Source organism: Clarias gariepinus, chromosome 10, assembly GCF_024256425.1.
Source record: "Clarias gariepinus isolate MV-2021 ecotype Netherlands chromosome 10, CGAR_prim_01v2, whole genome shotgun sequence".
Classification (NCBI taxonomy): Eukaryota; Metazoa; Chordata; class Actinopteri; order Siluriformes; family Clariidae; genus Clarias; species Clarias gariepinus.
This window is the reverse complement of record NC_071109.1, coordinates 27760481-27778958: the sequence shown is the minus strand read 5'-3', so window position 1 is coordinate 27778958 and position 18478 is coordinate 27760481. Positions and strand designations below refer to the sequence as shown.

Here is an 18478-nt window from a genome sequence, read left to right as displayed (position 1 = left end):
TTTACATACATGTAGTAAACAGTAATATTGCCTTTAAGTTGTTTAACTTGGGTCAAATGTTTTAGCTAGACTTCGACAAGCTTCTTACAGGAAATTGCTGGAATTTTAGCCCAGTCCTCCTGACAGAACTGTAACTGAGTCAGGTTTGTAGGCCTCCTTTCTCACGCAGGCTGATCTGGATTGAGGTCAGGTCTACTCCAATATCTCAAATGAATTAACCTTAAGCCATTGTGATTGAACGTTGGAAGTATGCTTGGAGGCATTGGTTATTTGGGAGACCCATTTTCGACCAAGCTTTACGTTCCTGGCTGATGTGTTGAGGTCTCTTTCTCCCTCATGACACCATCTATTTTGTGCACCAGTCCCTCCTGGAGCAAAGCACTCCTAAAACATGATGCTGCCACCACCATGCTTCATGGTTAGGATGGATTTTTTTTTCAACTTGAAAACAATGGTCAATATGGCCAACCAGCTTAATCTTTGTTTAATCAGACCAGATGATCTTTCTCCAAAAAGTAAAGTATTTGTTCCCATGTGCAGTGCAAACCGTAGTCTGGATTTTTATGACAGTTTTGGAGCAGTGTCTTCTTCCTTGCTGAGCAGCCTTTCAGCTTATGTCAATATTAGTCTCGTTTTACTCTGGATGTAGATACTTTTCTACCTGTTTCCTCCAGTGTCTTCACAGGGTCCTTTGCTGTTGTTCTGGGATTGATTTGTGGTACATATTTTATTTTTTATTAATTTTTTACCAAATCATGCATTTTCCTACTGAGCATGGTGTTTATACTTGTCTAGTATTTTTGGTACAGATTATTGTGGTACCGTCAGGCATTTGAAAATTGTTCCCAAGAACCAGACTTGCGGAGATCCACAATTTTTTTTCTGATGCCTTGGAATTCTTTGTTTTCCCATAATGTCAAACAGTAATGCACTTAGATTGTAGGTAGGCCTTAAAATACTTCTACGGTACACCTCTAGTTGACTCAAATGATGCTAATTAGCCAATCAGAAACTTTCAAAGACATGATAACATTCCCTTAAATTTTCCAAGCTTTCCAGTCATCTGAGTTTATGTAAACTCCTGACCCACTGGAATTGTGATATAATGAATTATAAGTTAAATAATCTATCTGTAAACAACTAAACAAAGTAGTTGTGAAAACTACTTGTTTCATACATAAAATAGACATCATAACTGATTTGGAAAAACTCTAGTTTGTTAACATGCAATCTGTGATGTGATAAAAAACCTTTAGTTTAGTTTTTAAGATTTATTGTCCTCCACCTGAGTGTATGTACTGTACACATCCCACTTCAAATGTATGCTCCTGGACTACTAATGGATAATATATATATATATATATATATATATATATATATATATATATATATATATAGATAGATATCAAATTCAAATCAAATCAAATCAAATTCAAATTTTATTTGTCACATACACAGTCATACACAGTATGATATGCAGTGCTATATATGATATGCTATATACAATTTAGGACAAGAAAAACTTGTATTATATATAATATTTCAATACTATTATATAATTTTTAATACTAAATGTATTGTTGTATGTTATATATATATATATATATATATATATATATATATATATAATATTATGATAATAGTATTAATATTATGTTAATATAATATATCACACTATTTTAATTAGTTAATTACTTAAATAAGTTACATATTTTTTTTCATGGGGGCCATATCCTCTTCTGTACATGTTTAATAAGAAGTTTATCTAAATTTCCTTGAGCTCCCAGGAACCAGGAACAAAAAATTCAATTTCTCTGATTTTTTTTTCATTATTAAATGACTTTTTTTTTTTTTTTTTTTTTTTACAATTTGTTTACCTTCATTGGTAATTCAAAATAAATTATTTATTAAAAAAATACATTTAAAAAAAATAACTACAATATCCTTTATATCTTTGTTCCATTAGCATGAATGCTAGTTAACAATGTTGTGTGTGTTTGTTTGCTAATTCTGTGCTAAAAACCTTGTAAGTGGCTTTTAGTTCAGGTTGGTTTAGACAAACATATTACACACTCAAAGATTGATAAATGAGGTAAAAATATGTAAAAAAAAAAAAAAAAAAAAAGAACAATTGTAACCACATAATTGAATGCTGGTGTTGTTTGATACAATGCTTTAAAAAGTATTAATAGAAAAGTAATATAAGAATTATAAAGCATAAGTTGTACCTCAATCATAGAATCACTTTGAATCTTCTTTTTTGCCTGAATCATTTGTTTTTATCACTTGGACTTCCCACAGGTGCGAGTCTTCACCTACCTCATTGGCCGTGATATGACCTTCGCCGAAAACGTGAAGTGGATCGCCTGCAACAACAAGGGTGAATTTCACTTCATAACAGTTTCTTTGTGAAATGTGCTTTAATGCATGAAGCTTTACTTCACTCACAGCTTACACTTAGCATCCTCTAAATGTTTTCCCCGTATCCCTGAGGTATATTAATGTTCTGACCACAGGTTACTATACTCACATTAACACCCTGGCTGACGTGCAGGAGAACGTCATGGAGTATCTTCATGTTCTAAGTCGGCCCATGGTCATCGATCATGATCATGACATCATCTGGACCGAGGCGTACATGGACAGTGTGGTAAGGGTTGATGGTGTTCTCCTGGTGAACTGCTTAAGAGATTTTGGTGTTTTCTTGTATGAAGATTTTCTCCAAATGGGACAAGATATCAAAAGGACCTCCACTCAAAAAAAAAAAAAAATGAAACACATTCTAATATATCTATGTAAATCTCTGGTTCAATCCTGATCTTGCATTAATGTCTGTGTGAAGTTCCTCTGCCAGTTCCCCCTGTGGGTTCTCTGGTTTACTCCCACATCACAAAAATAGCCTAGAACACAAATCGGCTATGTTAAACTCCCCCATAGGCATTGGCGTGCATCATGCACTGGAAAGCCATATCATCTAGTACTGTATGTACTGGTCCCATAAGGCAACCAGTAATCCTCGACTATGATAACCATGCGACCATGCGTTACTGAAGCTACATGCGTAATGATATTGATATGGTCTTTCTTCAGTGCATGATTATGCAGCGTGCATGGTTAGGTGTTATTTATCTTGCTTTATTGCAAGCTATACAAATTCTAAGCGTTTATAAGATTTAGAATCCTGCATCTATGCGAAGCACCCTAGTGTAAATGTCATTATTTCATCACGTATATTTGTGTGTGTGTGTAAAGCACTGTCAGCACCGTACAATCCTCATTATGCCTCATTGACCGCTGATGTGCTTTTTTTTTCTCTCCATCTTCATTCTCATCCAGCTCCCTAACACTAAAGAGGTAAAGTGGTTTAGTAGATTAGACCACTAAAGAGTTGCAGTCCCTTTTTAATGCCCTTTAGCTTGTATTTAGCCTGCTTCGTACCACGTGTATCGCAAGCCACTTTTATTGTACAGCGCCACCTGCTGTTATAATATATATATTTTATTTTTTTCTAAAAACATGCTTTTGCCCCAGCACTGATCCAGTCCAGGCTCATTGTTTCACATTTCCTCCAAAGCTCTTTAACAGCATGGCTCAGAGTCTGCTCCTGATGACCACGGTGGCAATGCCGGTGTTCAGCAAGAAGAAAGAGACTCTTTCTCATGGAATCCTGCTGGGAGTCGTGGGCACAGATATACCCTTAGTGGAAGTCATGATGCTTGCCCCTCGATATAAGGTGCAACAGAAAATACGTATTGTAACCTGGTAGTGTGACTAGACCAGTAATAACTTTAGTTTCTAATGGAGTGTGTTCCACACAGCTTGGTGCTCACGGCTATGCGTTCCTCATTACAAACAACGGCTACATTCTGGCACACCCTGACTTAAGGCCTCTAGTGAGTAGATCTCTGGTTGTATTCAAAAAGTTGGTCTTAGTAAATGTCATATAGATTTAATCATATTATTAGGCTTGAATGTTGCTTTTTCTTCGTTACAGTATAAAGATGGAAAGAAGCTGAAACCCAAACCAAACTACAACAGTGTGGATCTGACCGAGGCAGAATGGGAAGACAGTGATGACACGGTCGGTGTGCTTTACTCCTAATATGAACTACTCCTTTGAATGAACTATAATGCATCAGCAGGGTAAAGGATAATCCGTCATGAATTCAGTTTTTAATTCATACTGTTTCTCATCTAAACAGTTGAGAACAGCCATGGTGAAAGGTGAGACGGGTACGTTAACATTAGATGTAAGAGCCACAGTGGACAAAGGGGTGAGTGTGTATTTATCACTACAGTACTCTTAAAGGTTTAACAGTACAGTTCTCTTAAAGGGCAATTATCTCTTATTAAAAACTGATTTAACAGGAAATTTATCCCTAGTATGAATAAAAGACATTTCATAATTCTTACTTCAGGAAAGAGTTAATGCAAAACACTATTCGCTCATTTGAAAAGACCATGAGTGAATAATTATACAATCGGAACTGTGCTTTTATATTTAAAAAAAATCAACAATTGTGATGTCTTGAAACAGTGTTACTGTTATCACACCAAATTCACTTTTTTAAACTGTACTTTCTGTTATAGTTGATAGATTTATGCCTTCATCAGCGCTGTTTATTATAAAATGACATTAAATAGATCATCAAGGAATGCACTTCATCTGCGTTTATTATCCCACCAGTTTTTCTTTACTGTCTTTTTTTTTTTTTTAAACAGAAAAGACCTTTGTTTCTTAAAAACAAATATTTCTACACAACCATCAATGAGACACCATTTAGGTAAGAACTATTAGATTTGTTCACTGCCTACTTATTCAAATGCAAACGTTTTTGTGCGCATGGACATTCTGTAGTTAATTTGTTGTGTTAGGAACACTAGATTATTTAACATTATAACCAGTGACATGTGAAAAAATCAACATTGCTCACTAACTATAGACATGGAAATCCAAGGCTCACCCATGGCCGTGATGACCCAAAGCCTGCCTATTCAGTCCGATACCACAGAAAAGCCAATGCAGCACAATTTGCCCAAAATAGTCAATGCTATTGAAGAAAGGCACCAGAACACACATTGCACTACAGCCTGCCACACACAGGCAAAGAGCCTGAGGCTTTCATCCTGCCCTCTAAGCTCACCTAATCCAAACCCCTTTTAGCACCCTGCAAACCACTGTACCCAAAGGATCCACCTCTAACATCCTGATCCCAGATACCATACGGCACACCATAGAGGTCTTGTGGAGTCAGGCTGTGAGGGGAACATGTACAATACCGGGAATAATATTTTGCATTGTGATGTCACGACAGTGTATGTGTGTTAAATATCATTATATTACATTTTGTATTTCTGAATATAATCATTTGTGTGTCTTGTGGTTTCAGTTTTGGGATGGTGTTAACACAGGGTCATGGGCAATACATGTTCTATGGAAATGTTTCTATCGAAGAGGGTAGGTTTCATAAAACCTGACAACTATAAGATCTTAGAAATCTTATTAGACAATTTATGTAAATGCTAATGGTTGTTGTATTTTAACCCTATTTATGTTCAAATTAACCTTGTCCCCCCTGCAGGCCTTCATGACCTTCAGCAGCCAGACCTTACTATAGCCAGTGGGTGGTGAGGACCAACATTGAGTTTCTGCACAATTAAAAGACATTTGCAAAACTCCAAAAGAGTTTGTACTTATGTGAAACGTGTCTAAGCAGTATGATTACATATATAGTATAATACTGGCTGATTATCAAAGTACTTCTGTTTATAACATTAGTTATTGAATTACATCGTTACTTCAGTTGACTTGCTAATGAACTGTTCGATTTTTTGACATTTATTCATGTAGTTAGTTTTGTCCAATAAAGTGAAACTAATGGAACACAAGTTACTAAGTCAAGTACAAAGTTGATGCCAAGTAGTGTCTAGTTTATGTTAGTAAGTAAAGTACACACATATGTTTTACAGGTTTTACTGTAGTTTAGCCTTTCATGTGAATCTTGACATGTAACTAAATGGTTAAAACCATAGAATTATAATTGAAAGCATCAAAAATAGACAGACAAGAAATCAAAATCAAAAGTATTAAAAATGAACCAAGATTAATTGTTTATTATATTAGGACCTACTGTGAGACAGATATCGATCCCCAACATCGTAAACTCACCCAGCTCCAGGCTGTTGTCCGATACCTGACCGGGAAAGAGCCTGACCTTGAATGTGAGCTATAAATGTCTGGTCAGACATTTACAACATGAAGACATTCACAACATTTACAGTAACAGGTCAGGTGCTTCCCTTCAATTAAATTAAAAAATTTTCGCTGCAGGTGATGAGATACTTTTGCAACAAACCCTGTTTGACGCCGTGGTCACAGCTCCGCTCGAAGCCTACTGGACTGCGCTGATGTTGAGTGACACTGGGTAAGATTTGCTTATGCTTCTTTGTGAGTTTCCTGAACCTTATTATGAAAAGATCATGATAATGGTTCCCGCGGTCTTTTCCTTGTTTCCTGCAGCGTGGAGGATGGAGTTGAGACAGCCTTTCTGGGGACGCGCTCAGGTCTCATGCGCGTCATCAGATACATTGGCAAAGAAGAACGGAAGGGGAAGTGAGTAAGCCTTGTGTAAAAGTGTCAATTCTTACAGCGTTCTGTGCCCAAGACCTCTTTTAATGGAAGAGACTGACTATCTTCACAAGTCTTGGAGGAAGTTTTTACACTATATGATAATAGAGAGCTGGCTTGGGACTGGGAATTAACTGGGCAAAACAATGGGGGAGGGGAAAATAGTTCAAACTTTATTGATTTCAGTACCTGTATAACTAATTGATTATATTTTCACTGTCTTGCCCATGCAAAAGCAGGAACTTCCTGAGCCCAGGGGACAAGGAGAATCTTTTTACTATGGACCATCACCCTATCTGGTATCGCCTGGCGGCTGAGAACAAACCAGGACAGTTTTATTACTACGTACCTGTTGATGAGATCAATAAAGGTTCTTGATCTTTGCCATGCTGAATTTAATCTAAGTTGCAACATTATGGTATTTTCACTGTGAATAAACACTGCCTGGCCAAAAAGAAAAAAAAATAGCTTTGTTTACAGGATGCAAAATTCATGTGTGAAAATGATTCCTAGAATATGCCTGTCTCATCAGGGAAGAAAAAAAATGCATACATGTGAAAACCTGTTCAGTCTGAAATAGGGTCAATCTGAACTTATCAGACCACATGACCTTTTTTTATTGCCCCAATCTTTATGCTTTATAGCGATCTGAAAGTAGTTTTCTCACTATATATAAATAGTTTATATATATATTATTGGCCAGGTAGTGTTCATAGACTACAATATAAAATCAGTCAATTATGCGTCAACATTTTTGAAGTTGACTCGTGTGTGTTCTCTTCTACAGAAAAGAACATGTTGATAGCAGTGACAACAGTCACCGTGACTAAGCGGAAGAGAACGGCATTGGCTGGAGGTACAGTATCAGGGAGTTTATCCTTAACCTTATGGCTTCTTTAAACAGTAAACAGAGGAATACTAGTATTTTTTGTTAAGTCAGTGCTTAAATTGTTGCCCCAACAGGAGCTCCATTATTGTCTTTTTCTGGCAGGGTGCCAATACTTGTTGAGCTGAATGTCAGGTTAAAATCCATCATTTAATTCACTGAAAAATGTAACAGTTTTAGTTTAATAATCACTTTAAAAAAAAGCGCAAAAACGCTATCTTGATAAATCTTAAATTGTAAAGACATGGTAATATGCAGATAAATTATGAATATAAATGATGTTGTGTATGATGGTTTCTCTGTGGTGACGTTCTGAGGCAGGCACTCAATAAATCAGCAGGACGGATAATTATTTAAAAAGGTGGCTGTTCTTCCACATGGTTTCTCCTCAAACACAGACTTCTGGCGGCAACACCATCCACTCGGTGTGCTCTCTAGCCTCAGCTCCCTTATCAGAATCAGGCTCCATCTCTTTCTCTTCAACCTCTGCCTTCTCAACTTCTATCAATGGACTCCTTTTGAGCTGTTCCTGTTTATACTTGGCCACGAGCATGGCATAGACGCAGCCGTACACGGCCACCGCTACCATCATAAGACATACCACACCGCACAGCAGCCAGGCCAGCACCAAGGTGGTGGGGGCTCGACGTAGAGTCACAGCATGGGGGCGCTGCTCACGACAGGCTGCTGTTGAGTCAGTGGGGATGATGGGACCCTCGGTGGAGATGATACCAGATGAAGTAGGGGCCCTCAAGTCTGAAGATTTGAGATGGGAGCAGTGTTTGAACATGTCCATGGGGATTGTGCGAAGGTCTTGGCCTTGAAGGACTGCAGGAAAAGAGCACTCTGTGGAATCCACAAAGCCGCCTACGGAGAGAAGGAGAATCGGGGCATAACATAAAGACGTATCTGATTTAAGGCGACACTGGACTTTGTGGTTAACTCTGTCGCTTTGCACCTCCAGGGTCTAGGATCGATTCCTCCCTAGGGTTTGTGTGTGTGGAGTTTTTATGTTCTCACTCTGGTCTCATTTCACAGACCAAAGACATGCAAATCAGACACTTGGCGTCCCCAAATTGCCCAAAGTGTGTGAATGACAATTGAGCATCAAGCTGGCAACCCGACCCCTTAAGCACAGAAACAACAGATATATCTCCAGAGTGAAGTATCTATTGCCCAATGTGGCAGATGGCATGTGGACAGACCAAAAATATCAACAAAAAACAAACAAACAATTAAAACACAAACTGGAAATCCGCATTTTCACCAGGAATTAAGAAATCAGGCCTTGACAACACAAGATACATTTCACATGTTCAATATATTCTATGTAACAAAATACAGTATGTCCAAACTAATAGCATTTATGTACCAGCATTACCCTGACTCGGCACTTATTGAATGAAGGAATCGTATTCATTCATCTTTTATAGCGCTTATTCTGTGCAGGGTCGCAGGGGGCCTGGAGCCGATCCCAGGAGGCTTTGGGCATGAGGCAGGGCACACACTGAACAGAGTGCAAATCCAACACAGAGCACACACTTATACATGCACAACGGAAAAATTCAGAGACGCCAATGAGCTTTTGACCTTGCAAACCCTATGCACACAGACCGGAGGTGGGAATCGAACCCCCATACCCCGGATGTGCGAGGCCACAGTACTAACTACTATGCCACCGTGCCACCAAATAAAATGTACACCTCTAATCGTAATCAGATGCGTTAAAACGTTCTTGAAAGATAGTAACGATTGTAGCAAGCTAAGCTGAGACAGTTTTTATGAGCATTTCAAGACTTTTAAAATATAAGTTACATATAAGTTACAAGTTCAAGTCCACTCTCACCTCTATATAACATCCATTCCACCCAGTGTCTAAATGGCACTAGATTGCAGCTGCAGTTCCACTGGTTTCCCTCCAGCAAGAGGCGCTGTAGTACAATAAGTGGCTCAAGGACTGCCCTTGGAATCGTCCTTAGATTATTAGCAGCTAATGAGAGCCACTGCAGGCCCTGTAGTCCATCCAGGACGTCTGGAGATATGGATGACAGGTTGTTGAAAGAAAGGTCCAGGTGCTGGAGTTCAGCCAGACTCTGAAACTGTTTGGAGTTTACTTTCTTTAATCTGTTGTCCCTTAAAATGAGCTCTCTGAGGTTGCTGAGCTCAAAGAAAAGATCTACCGGAAGTTTTTCCAGGAAGTTGTTGGAAAGGTCTAAAAACTCCAGGCTGCTCAGTGAGGAAAAGGTGGAGGAGTGGAGTGTGAGGAGCTGGTTTCTGGAGAGATCCAGTTGCACTAGGCTGCTGAGGTTGGCAAAGGCTCCTGGATCTATTATTCTGATGCCATTTTTGGAGAGGTTGAGGGTGGCGACGTTAGAGGGAATCTGGCTGGAAATCAAATTGAACGAGAGCAGGGGGTCACGGCTGCTGCAGACGGTGTGGGTGATGTTACAGTTGCAGATTGATGGGCAGCTGACCAATTGTCTGGTCAGACTCAAAAGGGTCAAGAGGACTGCAGGAACTAGAGGACAAAAATAAAATTGTAAAACCAAACATTAAAATCAAAATCTTGCTGGATCAATCTCCAGGTTCACATTTTAAACACTGCATACTCTTTCACTTGGCATTACTATGAAGGTGTTCGAGTCACTGTTAATTGTGCAGAATAACAAAACCACATTTATTTCTCTATATAATCCCCTGCTACACTAATGCACTTATAACAGGGTCTGAAACGCTGGCCTCCCAGGAACTCCTTTAATGACCCAAATATGTGAAAGTGGCTTGGATAGACTGCATAGGGGACGTCGCAATACCTCCCAGCTGAGTTCCTTTAATATGCGAGTGGTATTCGCTTTCCTTTAAATAGCTGGATGGGCTTAGCCCTGTTAGCTAGCCATCATCATCTCAATACTTACGTTCATTCATTACTATCAGAAGCAGGATTGAATGGCCAGAGGTTTCTATTACAGAATAAACAGTATGAACAACACTGAGCAGTATTTACCTTTAACATGCATCTTGGTCTTCACAGTGCACTTGAACATCCTGTTTAAAAAGAAAAAAAAGTACGCTCAACAGTGGAAGCCTATCAGTGCTGGGGCTTGAACCCCTAAACTTCCGATCAGCAACCCAGAACCTTCACCGTTTGAGCCACCATTGCCCCATGGTAGACTCCTCCCCCTCCAGTGCAAATCTGTGCACATGTAGTGTGAACCCAAAGGTTGGATCAAAAAGAATCAGAAAAAAAATCTGTGGCAAATCAAATATGCAGTTTACAGTTTCCACTGTTGCGCCTCCTAGCATCCAAAAGAACAACATGCTGCATGGCTGAACTAAAATCGACTTTTCATCTGGAATTTTTGGCTAAAGGCTTTAGAGATTCCTGCATTTTCAAAACAGGAGCAACAGCTATTTGCACATCACTCTCATTCTGGAGTCTCTCCACTGGCTCCCTGTTTGCTTCAGGGTTGACTACAAAATCCTACTGCTGACCCACCATGGGACCCCCCCCCTCCCCCCCATGCAGTCTGCATATCTGTTTTGCCATTTGACAAGTGCATTGTTGTTTTAAATTCTTGCCCACTTCATATAAACTGTGCTTATCTTCACAGATTTACTGTAATTTATTTCATATTACTTTTTATGCACGTTACAGCCCTATCTCGGATCTGTTAATGGCACCAGTTTGCTCTGGGAATTAATTCCCTAATGGGATAGTTATAGTAATAAAACATGTATTATTAGGTTTTTACCATAAACAAACACCAGTTGTTTAATTGATGTAATTATTTGTTAACATCATGCACAGAATAAATTAATAAAAGTTCATTAGTTAGGTATTCTCTGATGCTGATTTTTTTTTTAAGTATTACAGTGAAAAATGACAGGGAATAAAATGTTATGAAAGTTACCTTTGCTCAGCAGTCAGTATGCTCCCTTAAATTAGAGGATAAGAAAAATCCTTAATGGGTGTTACTGCAGGTCCCATCATCCATTAGTGTGTAGAAGAACAGCATGGTCCTGTCTATTTATTAATGCAACTCTGGAAAAGAGACATAGAGAGAAAGAAAAAGAGAGAGAGAGAGAGAGAGAGAGAGAGAGAGAGCGATGGGGGGGGTTGTTGGGAGAGATGAGGGTCGGTTTTAATAGAAAATATTTCAATGCATTTTTACCTGCTTTTTCCTTATTTTCATATTGAATAAATAATTAAAGTATGTATTTTAAATTTCTTTTCCAGATTTCATGTAATAATATCTTTACATATGCCAGTTTGCTAAAAGCTTTAAAATGGATTTTTCATGGTTTGAATGAAATAAAACTACAGCTACATGCTTTGTGCTACATTTAGACTGATGACAAAACTCACTCAGTTTAATTTCCGATTCTGTGTTAAGCAATTGGAGTCCAAATGTCATTAGATCTCCTCGAACGAAGATTCTGGGCCACGGCTAAACAGGTAAACGATAAACCTTGTGTGAAGTTAAATATGATGTTAAGTCTGGGATTTTAAAAATGCCTTTCTGGTCCCATCGCAGCATCACAATGCACAATGTGTTTCTCCTACTTTTTTTTTTTTAATACATCAGCTAATTAGAAATATGTATGATGTAAAACTGGGTGAACTAGAGAGAGACCAGAACTGAGAAAAATGGCTCTGAATAGCATTTATGGCTCTGGGCTGCGTCTTTGTGTCATGTCTGTTATACATCAGAAATGCATCAGCAAATTCTTCACCTCCATTCTTTTTTCTCTCTCGCTCTATTTTCTCCTCTGAATAGACAAACGACACAGATGTAAGTATGAATGAAAAAGTCAGACAAAACACTAGCATTTTCAGTAGTCTAATATGCAGATCCTGTATAACACATACCAATAATAAAGTATACATAGTGCGGGTTACATTCTTCTACTTGGATATCGTTCTCCTTTTTTCTTCCTCGTTGTAGTGCAGTAATGTGGATGGGTTGTGTCCTCTCAGCTGTGAAAACATTGTGAGTACATTTCCTGTGTCATTTTACAGTCACTGCTTTGCAACATTATAGGCTTGTGTGCAAAAAAGGTATATATAATTATTAGACAATTATGTAGAAATAAATATTAATACAAGGCGGCATGGTGGGTTAGCACTGTCGCCTTGCACCTGCAGGGTCTGGGATCGATTCCCGTCAGTGTGCATGAAGTTTGCATGTTCTCCTCGTGCTTTGTGGGTTTCTTCCGGGTACTTTAGTTTCCTTCCACAGTCCAAAGACAAGCAGATTAAACTAACTGGCATTCCTAAATAGCCCATAGTGTGTACCCTATGATGGACCCATCCATGGTGTACCCCACCTCGTGCCCTAAGTCTCCTGTGACTGGCTTCAGGTCCCACCACAACTCTGTATACAGGATAAAGCATTATTCAGAGTGAGTAAATGATAATAGAATAACACTAATGTTATGTCGACTTTTATTAACAGGATATTAACTGTTACCTGGTGGACAACAATGGGTTCATAGTGATCTCTGAGGACAGAAGTGATGTGAGTATGAAGCTTCCCTTATTAAATCTAGAAGTTTATGTATCATTTATATGGTCTATCCAGAGATATGTTTATTATTGTAATGCTGGTATACAGTTTAGGGGTGTGTATGGTACAGCAGAATAAACAAGCAGCTGACTTCAATATACAGTGTACTATCACTTATTGAACACTGAAAAAAAAGCATCGCACTGAAAAAATTTTTTTAAACTGCATACTTTTGCATACTTAGCAAAACATGATAAGCATTTTTTTTTTGTACTTTTACTAAATTTAGCTGTCAGATTCTATTTTTAAACATACCATGACACGGAGTGGCGCATTCCATAGTAAAACACAACATGTCATAATAATCCAGTTACATCGCTTCTGTTTTGTCATGTGGTCGGTGAAATGAAACTGCCGGTTTGGCAAAATAGCAGCTGCTGTGAGTGAGTTAAACGTGTTCAAGGGATTTTTGGAAAATGTGGTCCAAGAAAAGAACGTTTACATTCTGTTATTCTCGTTGCAGCTGTAAGAAAGAACAACTGCGTATGTGTTGCTTAACGTCCGCTGTACATTCCGATTCAAACACTATCTTATATGTACGCCGAACAGTATTAATCCATCCCGACCTCTATGGGATTCTGTAGTGTAAGCCGCAAAAATGGTTTTGCTGCATTTAGTATACATGATGCACTTACAGTTCAGTAATATTTTCAAAAGTAAATTAAACAGATAAATAAAAAATAATTGCAAGCTAATAGATAATATTTGGCCATTTATGCATTTTAACGCATTTATTGAATGTGGGAATCTACTGTATTAATAGCAGACACTAATCATGAGATTACTGTACTTGCCATATACAGTATGTGGGTTAATCTCTAATGGATATGGTATGACTGCTGTAGCAGGTAGTGTGTTTGTGAATGTGTGTTAACATAAATCGTACATGTGTTTACTGTAATATCAATAATTCTTCAAAATAACACCATTGCAGCTGTCTCCATACAGATATATTTCATGGTTTTTCATGGCATTACATGGCTTATAGACCAACAGTCAAATGTCATACACGTCATACACACAAGACTAGAATAAATCTGTATAACTATTACGAATGATGCCTTTACATTTGAACAGAGAGAAACTGACTGACTGTTGCATATACTTGTGTAACACAGGTTGGAAAATTCTTTGGTGAAGTCGACGGATCTGTGATGGCTCAGCTCCTTAAATCAGGCTTGTATAAAAGGTAACAATTTTCCCTGGAATTATAATGAGAAAGGAATAAAACATGACAAGGCGTACTGTCTTTTTTAATTATAATAGCAGTGTTTTATTGATGATGTCACGTATAATATTTAAATTCACAACAGTTACTCTATTCATTACGAAATGGCACATTCAGCTTGTTTATTTCAATTATTCTGTTACAGAAATGTAAAGAGGTCTCAATCAGACTCGAGAATTCATCTACTGTCACTGTATACAACATATAATAATATGTCCTTATTTTTGTCAGTTTTTGTCACAAAAAAAGCTCTAGTACTAGCCAATATTGTTCAGTGCTGATCTATTGTCAAATCATTTTTACAAATGATTCCTCTGCTCTGATCTACAGGGTGACTTTGTACGACTACCAGGCCATGTGCAAGAACTCCCATCATCACGCCAGTGCAGCTCGTCCTCTGCTAAGTGTACATGTCTTAAAAAGGATTTTCCTTATAGTGTTCATAAGTTTTATTTTAACAACACCAACTGTTATGTTTACAGTCATTTCTCATAATGCCGACTCAGGACCGTTAGTTAGGAAATGTGCAGCAGCTGAACTGATACTTATATAATACTTACAAAAGAACACACTATTTGCATTAATAAGTCATGCATATGTAAACCTGTATTACTAACAGTCACTGCATTTAATGTCTGTATGATTCATTCGTCTGCAGCCTATCTACAGCCTGATGGCAGCAGTCAAGTGGCTTTTCTCCAACCTCATTCTGTAAGTGCATGTTCTTTAGGAAGCTGGTAAAAATTGCCCTTTTCCCCCTTTGAAAATGTGTTTGTTCACTGCTTTCAGATTTCTTTTGGAGTTCAATATCTGTGGGTTGTGGCACAATGACTATGTTGTAGATGGTAAGTTCTAACAATCAGCTACAGTACTGTGCAAAAGTCTTATTCTAAATAAAATTAAATAATGCAGATTTAATTAAAGTGCCTAAAAATACAATGTAAAAATTGGTTATTCGTGTAAGAACCTCAGCAGCGACCTCGTTTCCCCTCTCGTCTGTTTCAACCACTCAGCATTTAGCATCACCAGTATACTAATCTTTAGTCTGATCATCTGTCATCATCTTCACCTGTTTCTCACTGGTTCATGCCTTAAGTTAAATTGCTTTTTTAGTTCTTGAATGGGTTATAGGTCACTTTGTGTTCAAGACAACATTAAAAATACAAGACAAAATAAAAAAGTATATTTCTTTGCAAAAAAAATATAAAGAAATAATGCATGGCTCAAGACTTTTGCACAGTACTGTATATCATATTTTGTTCAGTGTTTGTACTAAGATCACAGGATAAATTAATAGTGTAATCAGACAACCTGGATTGATGTGTCGAATTAAAAGGGAATTGAAATAAATCAAACAAATACGATGATTATAAATGATTAGACTTTATTACCAACCATCGTATTAATCATCATTATCATAGTACATTTATCAAAACCATCAAACACTAAATGATTACATTACATATCTTGATTTTATCATATTGTACAGTAGCAAATTCTGTGGTATAGTCAAATATCGAATTGTTACCATGGCGATTAAAATTGCATCATATTGTATTATAGCAGATTAAATGGTATTGTAGAATATTTAATCGTTGAACTCAAGAAACGTAGTGTTTAAACCTGTACTAAGACATTATCCTATACACACACACACACGACATAACATATTTAACCTCCTCCTTCTCAGCCGGTCTCATCATCACCAGTGTGTTGAACTGCATGTATACCCCATCATGCTGTTTTCATCACCACATTTCTTCCATCTTTTTCATTTCATATAATTTCTGCATGTTTCCATTATCATGCATGTCATTGCGCCTGTACCCCTATTGTCTGCTGTTCCATTTCCTTCTGTCTGTCCCTCACTGTCTAACAGCCAAGTCTGGATACCACACTGGTAAGTATGTTCATTGTCATCCATCCCTAACCATACACCTACATGCTTGTCTGTGTGTTAAGCTTCTACCTGAACAAATCCTTTGTGTCCCGCTTGTTCCCATGTCTTTAACAATCGAGGCAAATTAGTAGAATGTAATCGGAATTTGTACAATAGTAACGCATATGGAAGTATAATAGTGCCAAAATTCCTCAAAGCAAAATAGCAGGTTGAATTACATGAACTGAAAAAAAGGTGTTGCAATAAATATGTTTGAATTTTTCTGCATTGCAATTTGATCTGAATTGAAAAAAATCCTTAGAGCATTTACAATGTTTGAAATTTTTGCCACTGCAATTTATTGTGGTTGTATATTTCAAGTAAAAATGTAATCCAAGCATTTAAAATTTAATGCAAAAAGATTCAAGTTACTAAATTGCAGTTCAAAAATATTTTCAAGTGTTAAAAATACAATCTTCATTATTTTTCAATCTTACAAATTCAGGTCGATAAAATTCAGGTAACAAAATTCAGGTTGCAAAAATTCAGGTAATAAAATTCAGGTTGCAAAAATTCAGGTAACAAAATTCAGGTAATAAAATTCAAGTCGCTAAAATGCAGGTCTTTACATCCGGGATATCACAGGCAGAGCAGTGGAGAGCCGATTGCTGCTGTCCGTGCCGCAGTGTACTTTAAAGTGTGCTTCCTGCTCCCTGTGCAGTCTACTTCTCACAAACTACTTACCGATCGGAACGCAGCCCTCTTAACTAACAGGCCGGGTTGCCAGTTTCACAATAAAGTGTGTATGTGTTAAATTGTGTTAGTATTACTCCTCTGCCGTAAACACTATATTCAAAGCAAAGCCAGCCCAGCGCTGTTTCATTCACACGCGCGAGCGATGGGTTTCCCGCCCCTGAGCTCGGTAATGTTACAGTCTGTGGAAAAATTCTGTACAGCAGCAGAAACAAATTTAGGAAGCAGTGAAACAGCATGAGTTCAGCGCGTGACACCAGAGTAACTGCAGAAGTCTGACTCTGTGCAAATAAACTGATAGGGACAATTCCAGACAAAGAATAAAGACAGATATATACGATAGATAGATAGATAGATAAATAGATACTTTATTGATCCCGAAGGAAATTCCAGATATCCAACAGCAATAGAGACAGTAACAGTAAGACAGGTTATAGACTCCACACTGTATATCTTACAGTCAGTATACAGTCAGTATACACAGGGTAATGTGGGAACTGACCAGAGTTACTAGTGCAATGATGGACAAAAACTATATATAAAAAGTATATAAAGATAATAAATATAAATTACAATAAAAATAGAAATGGGGTTAATTGCAGTGCAGCCATTGATGTACAATGTTATATGTGACAAAGTCACAGTGCGACAGGTATTTATGAGTCGCCGTATAGGGCTTAAATCAAACTTCACTTATGCACACACATATGAAACAGTCACATATACATATATACTACTAACTGTTTAAATAACTACATGAAGACTTATGACTTCATACTAAATATTAAACTGAAATGTTGTAATTGCATTGCATAAAATAATTTATATAATTTATTTATATTATATTTTAATCAGACTGACATTTAACCGTACTATCCACACTTTACGTTTTTCTTAATTACAAAGTTTTTGTGTTAACCTTTATTTATAAGCAATATAAATTTAACAAAGTCTAAACAGCATGTATGTTGTTGCTGCTGCTGAGGAAATTAATCACATCTGGTTACTGAATGTGACTGAACATTACCGAGCTCAGGGGCGGGAAACCCATCGCTCGCGCGTGTGAATGAAAGAGCGCTGGCTTTGCTTTGAATATAGTGTTTACGGCAGAGGAGTAATTTTAACACATACACACTTTATTGTGAAACTGGCAACCCGGCCTGTTAGTTAAGAGGGCTGCGTTCAGATCGGTAAGTAGTTTCTAAGAGGTAGACTGCACAGGGAGCAGGAAGCACACTTTAAAGTACACTGCGGCACGGACAGCAGCAATCGGCTCTCCACTGCTCTGCCTGTGATATCCCGGATGTAAAGACCTGCATTTTAGCGACTTGAATTTTGTGACCTGAATTTTATTACCTGAATTTTGTTACCTGAATTTTATTACCTGAATTTTTGCAACCTGAATTTTATTACCTGAATTTTTGCAACCTGAATTTTGTTACCTGAATTTTATCGACCTGAATTTGTAAGATTGAAAAATAATGAAGATTGTATTTTTAACACTTGAAAATATTTTTGAACTGCAATTTAGTAACTT

At 37.6% G+C, this 18478-nt stretch overlaps 1 protein-coding gene across 1 annotated transcript in view; it reads left to right on the top strand.

Annotated features, from left to right (window-relative positions):
* cacna2d4b (calcium channel, voltage-dependent, alpha 2/delta subunit 4b) overlaps window positions 1–18478 on the top strand; it is a 37840-nt gene that overhangs the window by 14585 nt on the left and 4777 nt on the right. Inside the window, exons 12-34 of the mRNA XM_053505753.1 lie at window positions 2302–2380; window positions 2517–2650; window positions 3337–3354; window positions 3575–3733; window positions 3819–3893; window positions 3995–4081; window positions 4203–4274; window positions 4723–4784; window positions 5391–5458; window positions 5583–5628; window positions 6125–6222; window positions 6332–6425; window positions 6521–6613; window positions 6868–6998; window positions 7416–7484; window positions 11909–11970; window positions 12293–12307; window positions 12461–12505; window positions 12971–13033; window positions 14200–14270; window positions 14640–14715; window positions 14968–15020; window positions 15099–15154. Coding sequence (XP_053361728.1) covers window positions 2302–2380; window positions 2517–2650; window positions 3337–3354; window positions 3575–3733; window positions 3819–3893; window positions 3995–4081; window positions 4203–4274; window positions 4723–4784; window positions 5391–5458; window positions 5583–5628; window positions 6125–6222; window positions 6332–6425; window positions 6521–6613; window positions 6868–6998; window positions 7416–7484; window positions 11909–11970; window positions 12293–12307; window positions 12461–12505; window positions 12971–13033; window positions 14200–14270; window positions 14640–14715; window positions 14968–15020; window positions 15099–15154 — 1726 coding nt within the window. The remainder of the gene's footprint in view (window positions 1–2301; window positions 2381–2516; window positions 2651–3336; window positions 3355–3574; window positions 3734–3818; window positions 3894–3994; window positions 4082–4202; window positions 4275–4722; window positions 4785–5390; window positions 5459–5582; window positions 5629–6124; window positions 6223–6331; window positions 6426–6520; window positions 6614–6867; window positions 6999–7415; window positions 7485–11908; window positions 11971–12292; window positions 12308–12460; window positions 12506–12970; window positions 13034–14199; window positions 14271–14639; window positions 14716–14967; window positions 15021–15098; window positions 15155–18478) is intronic.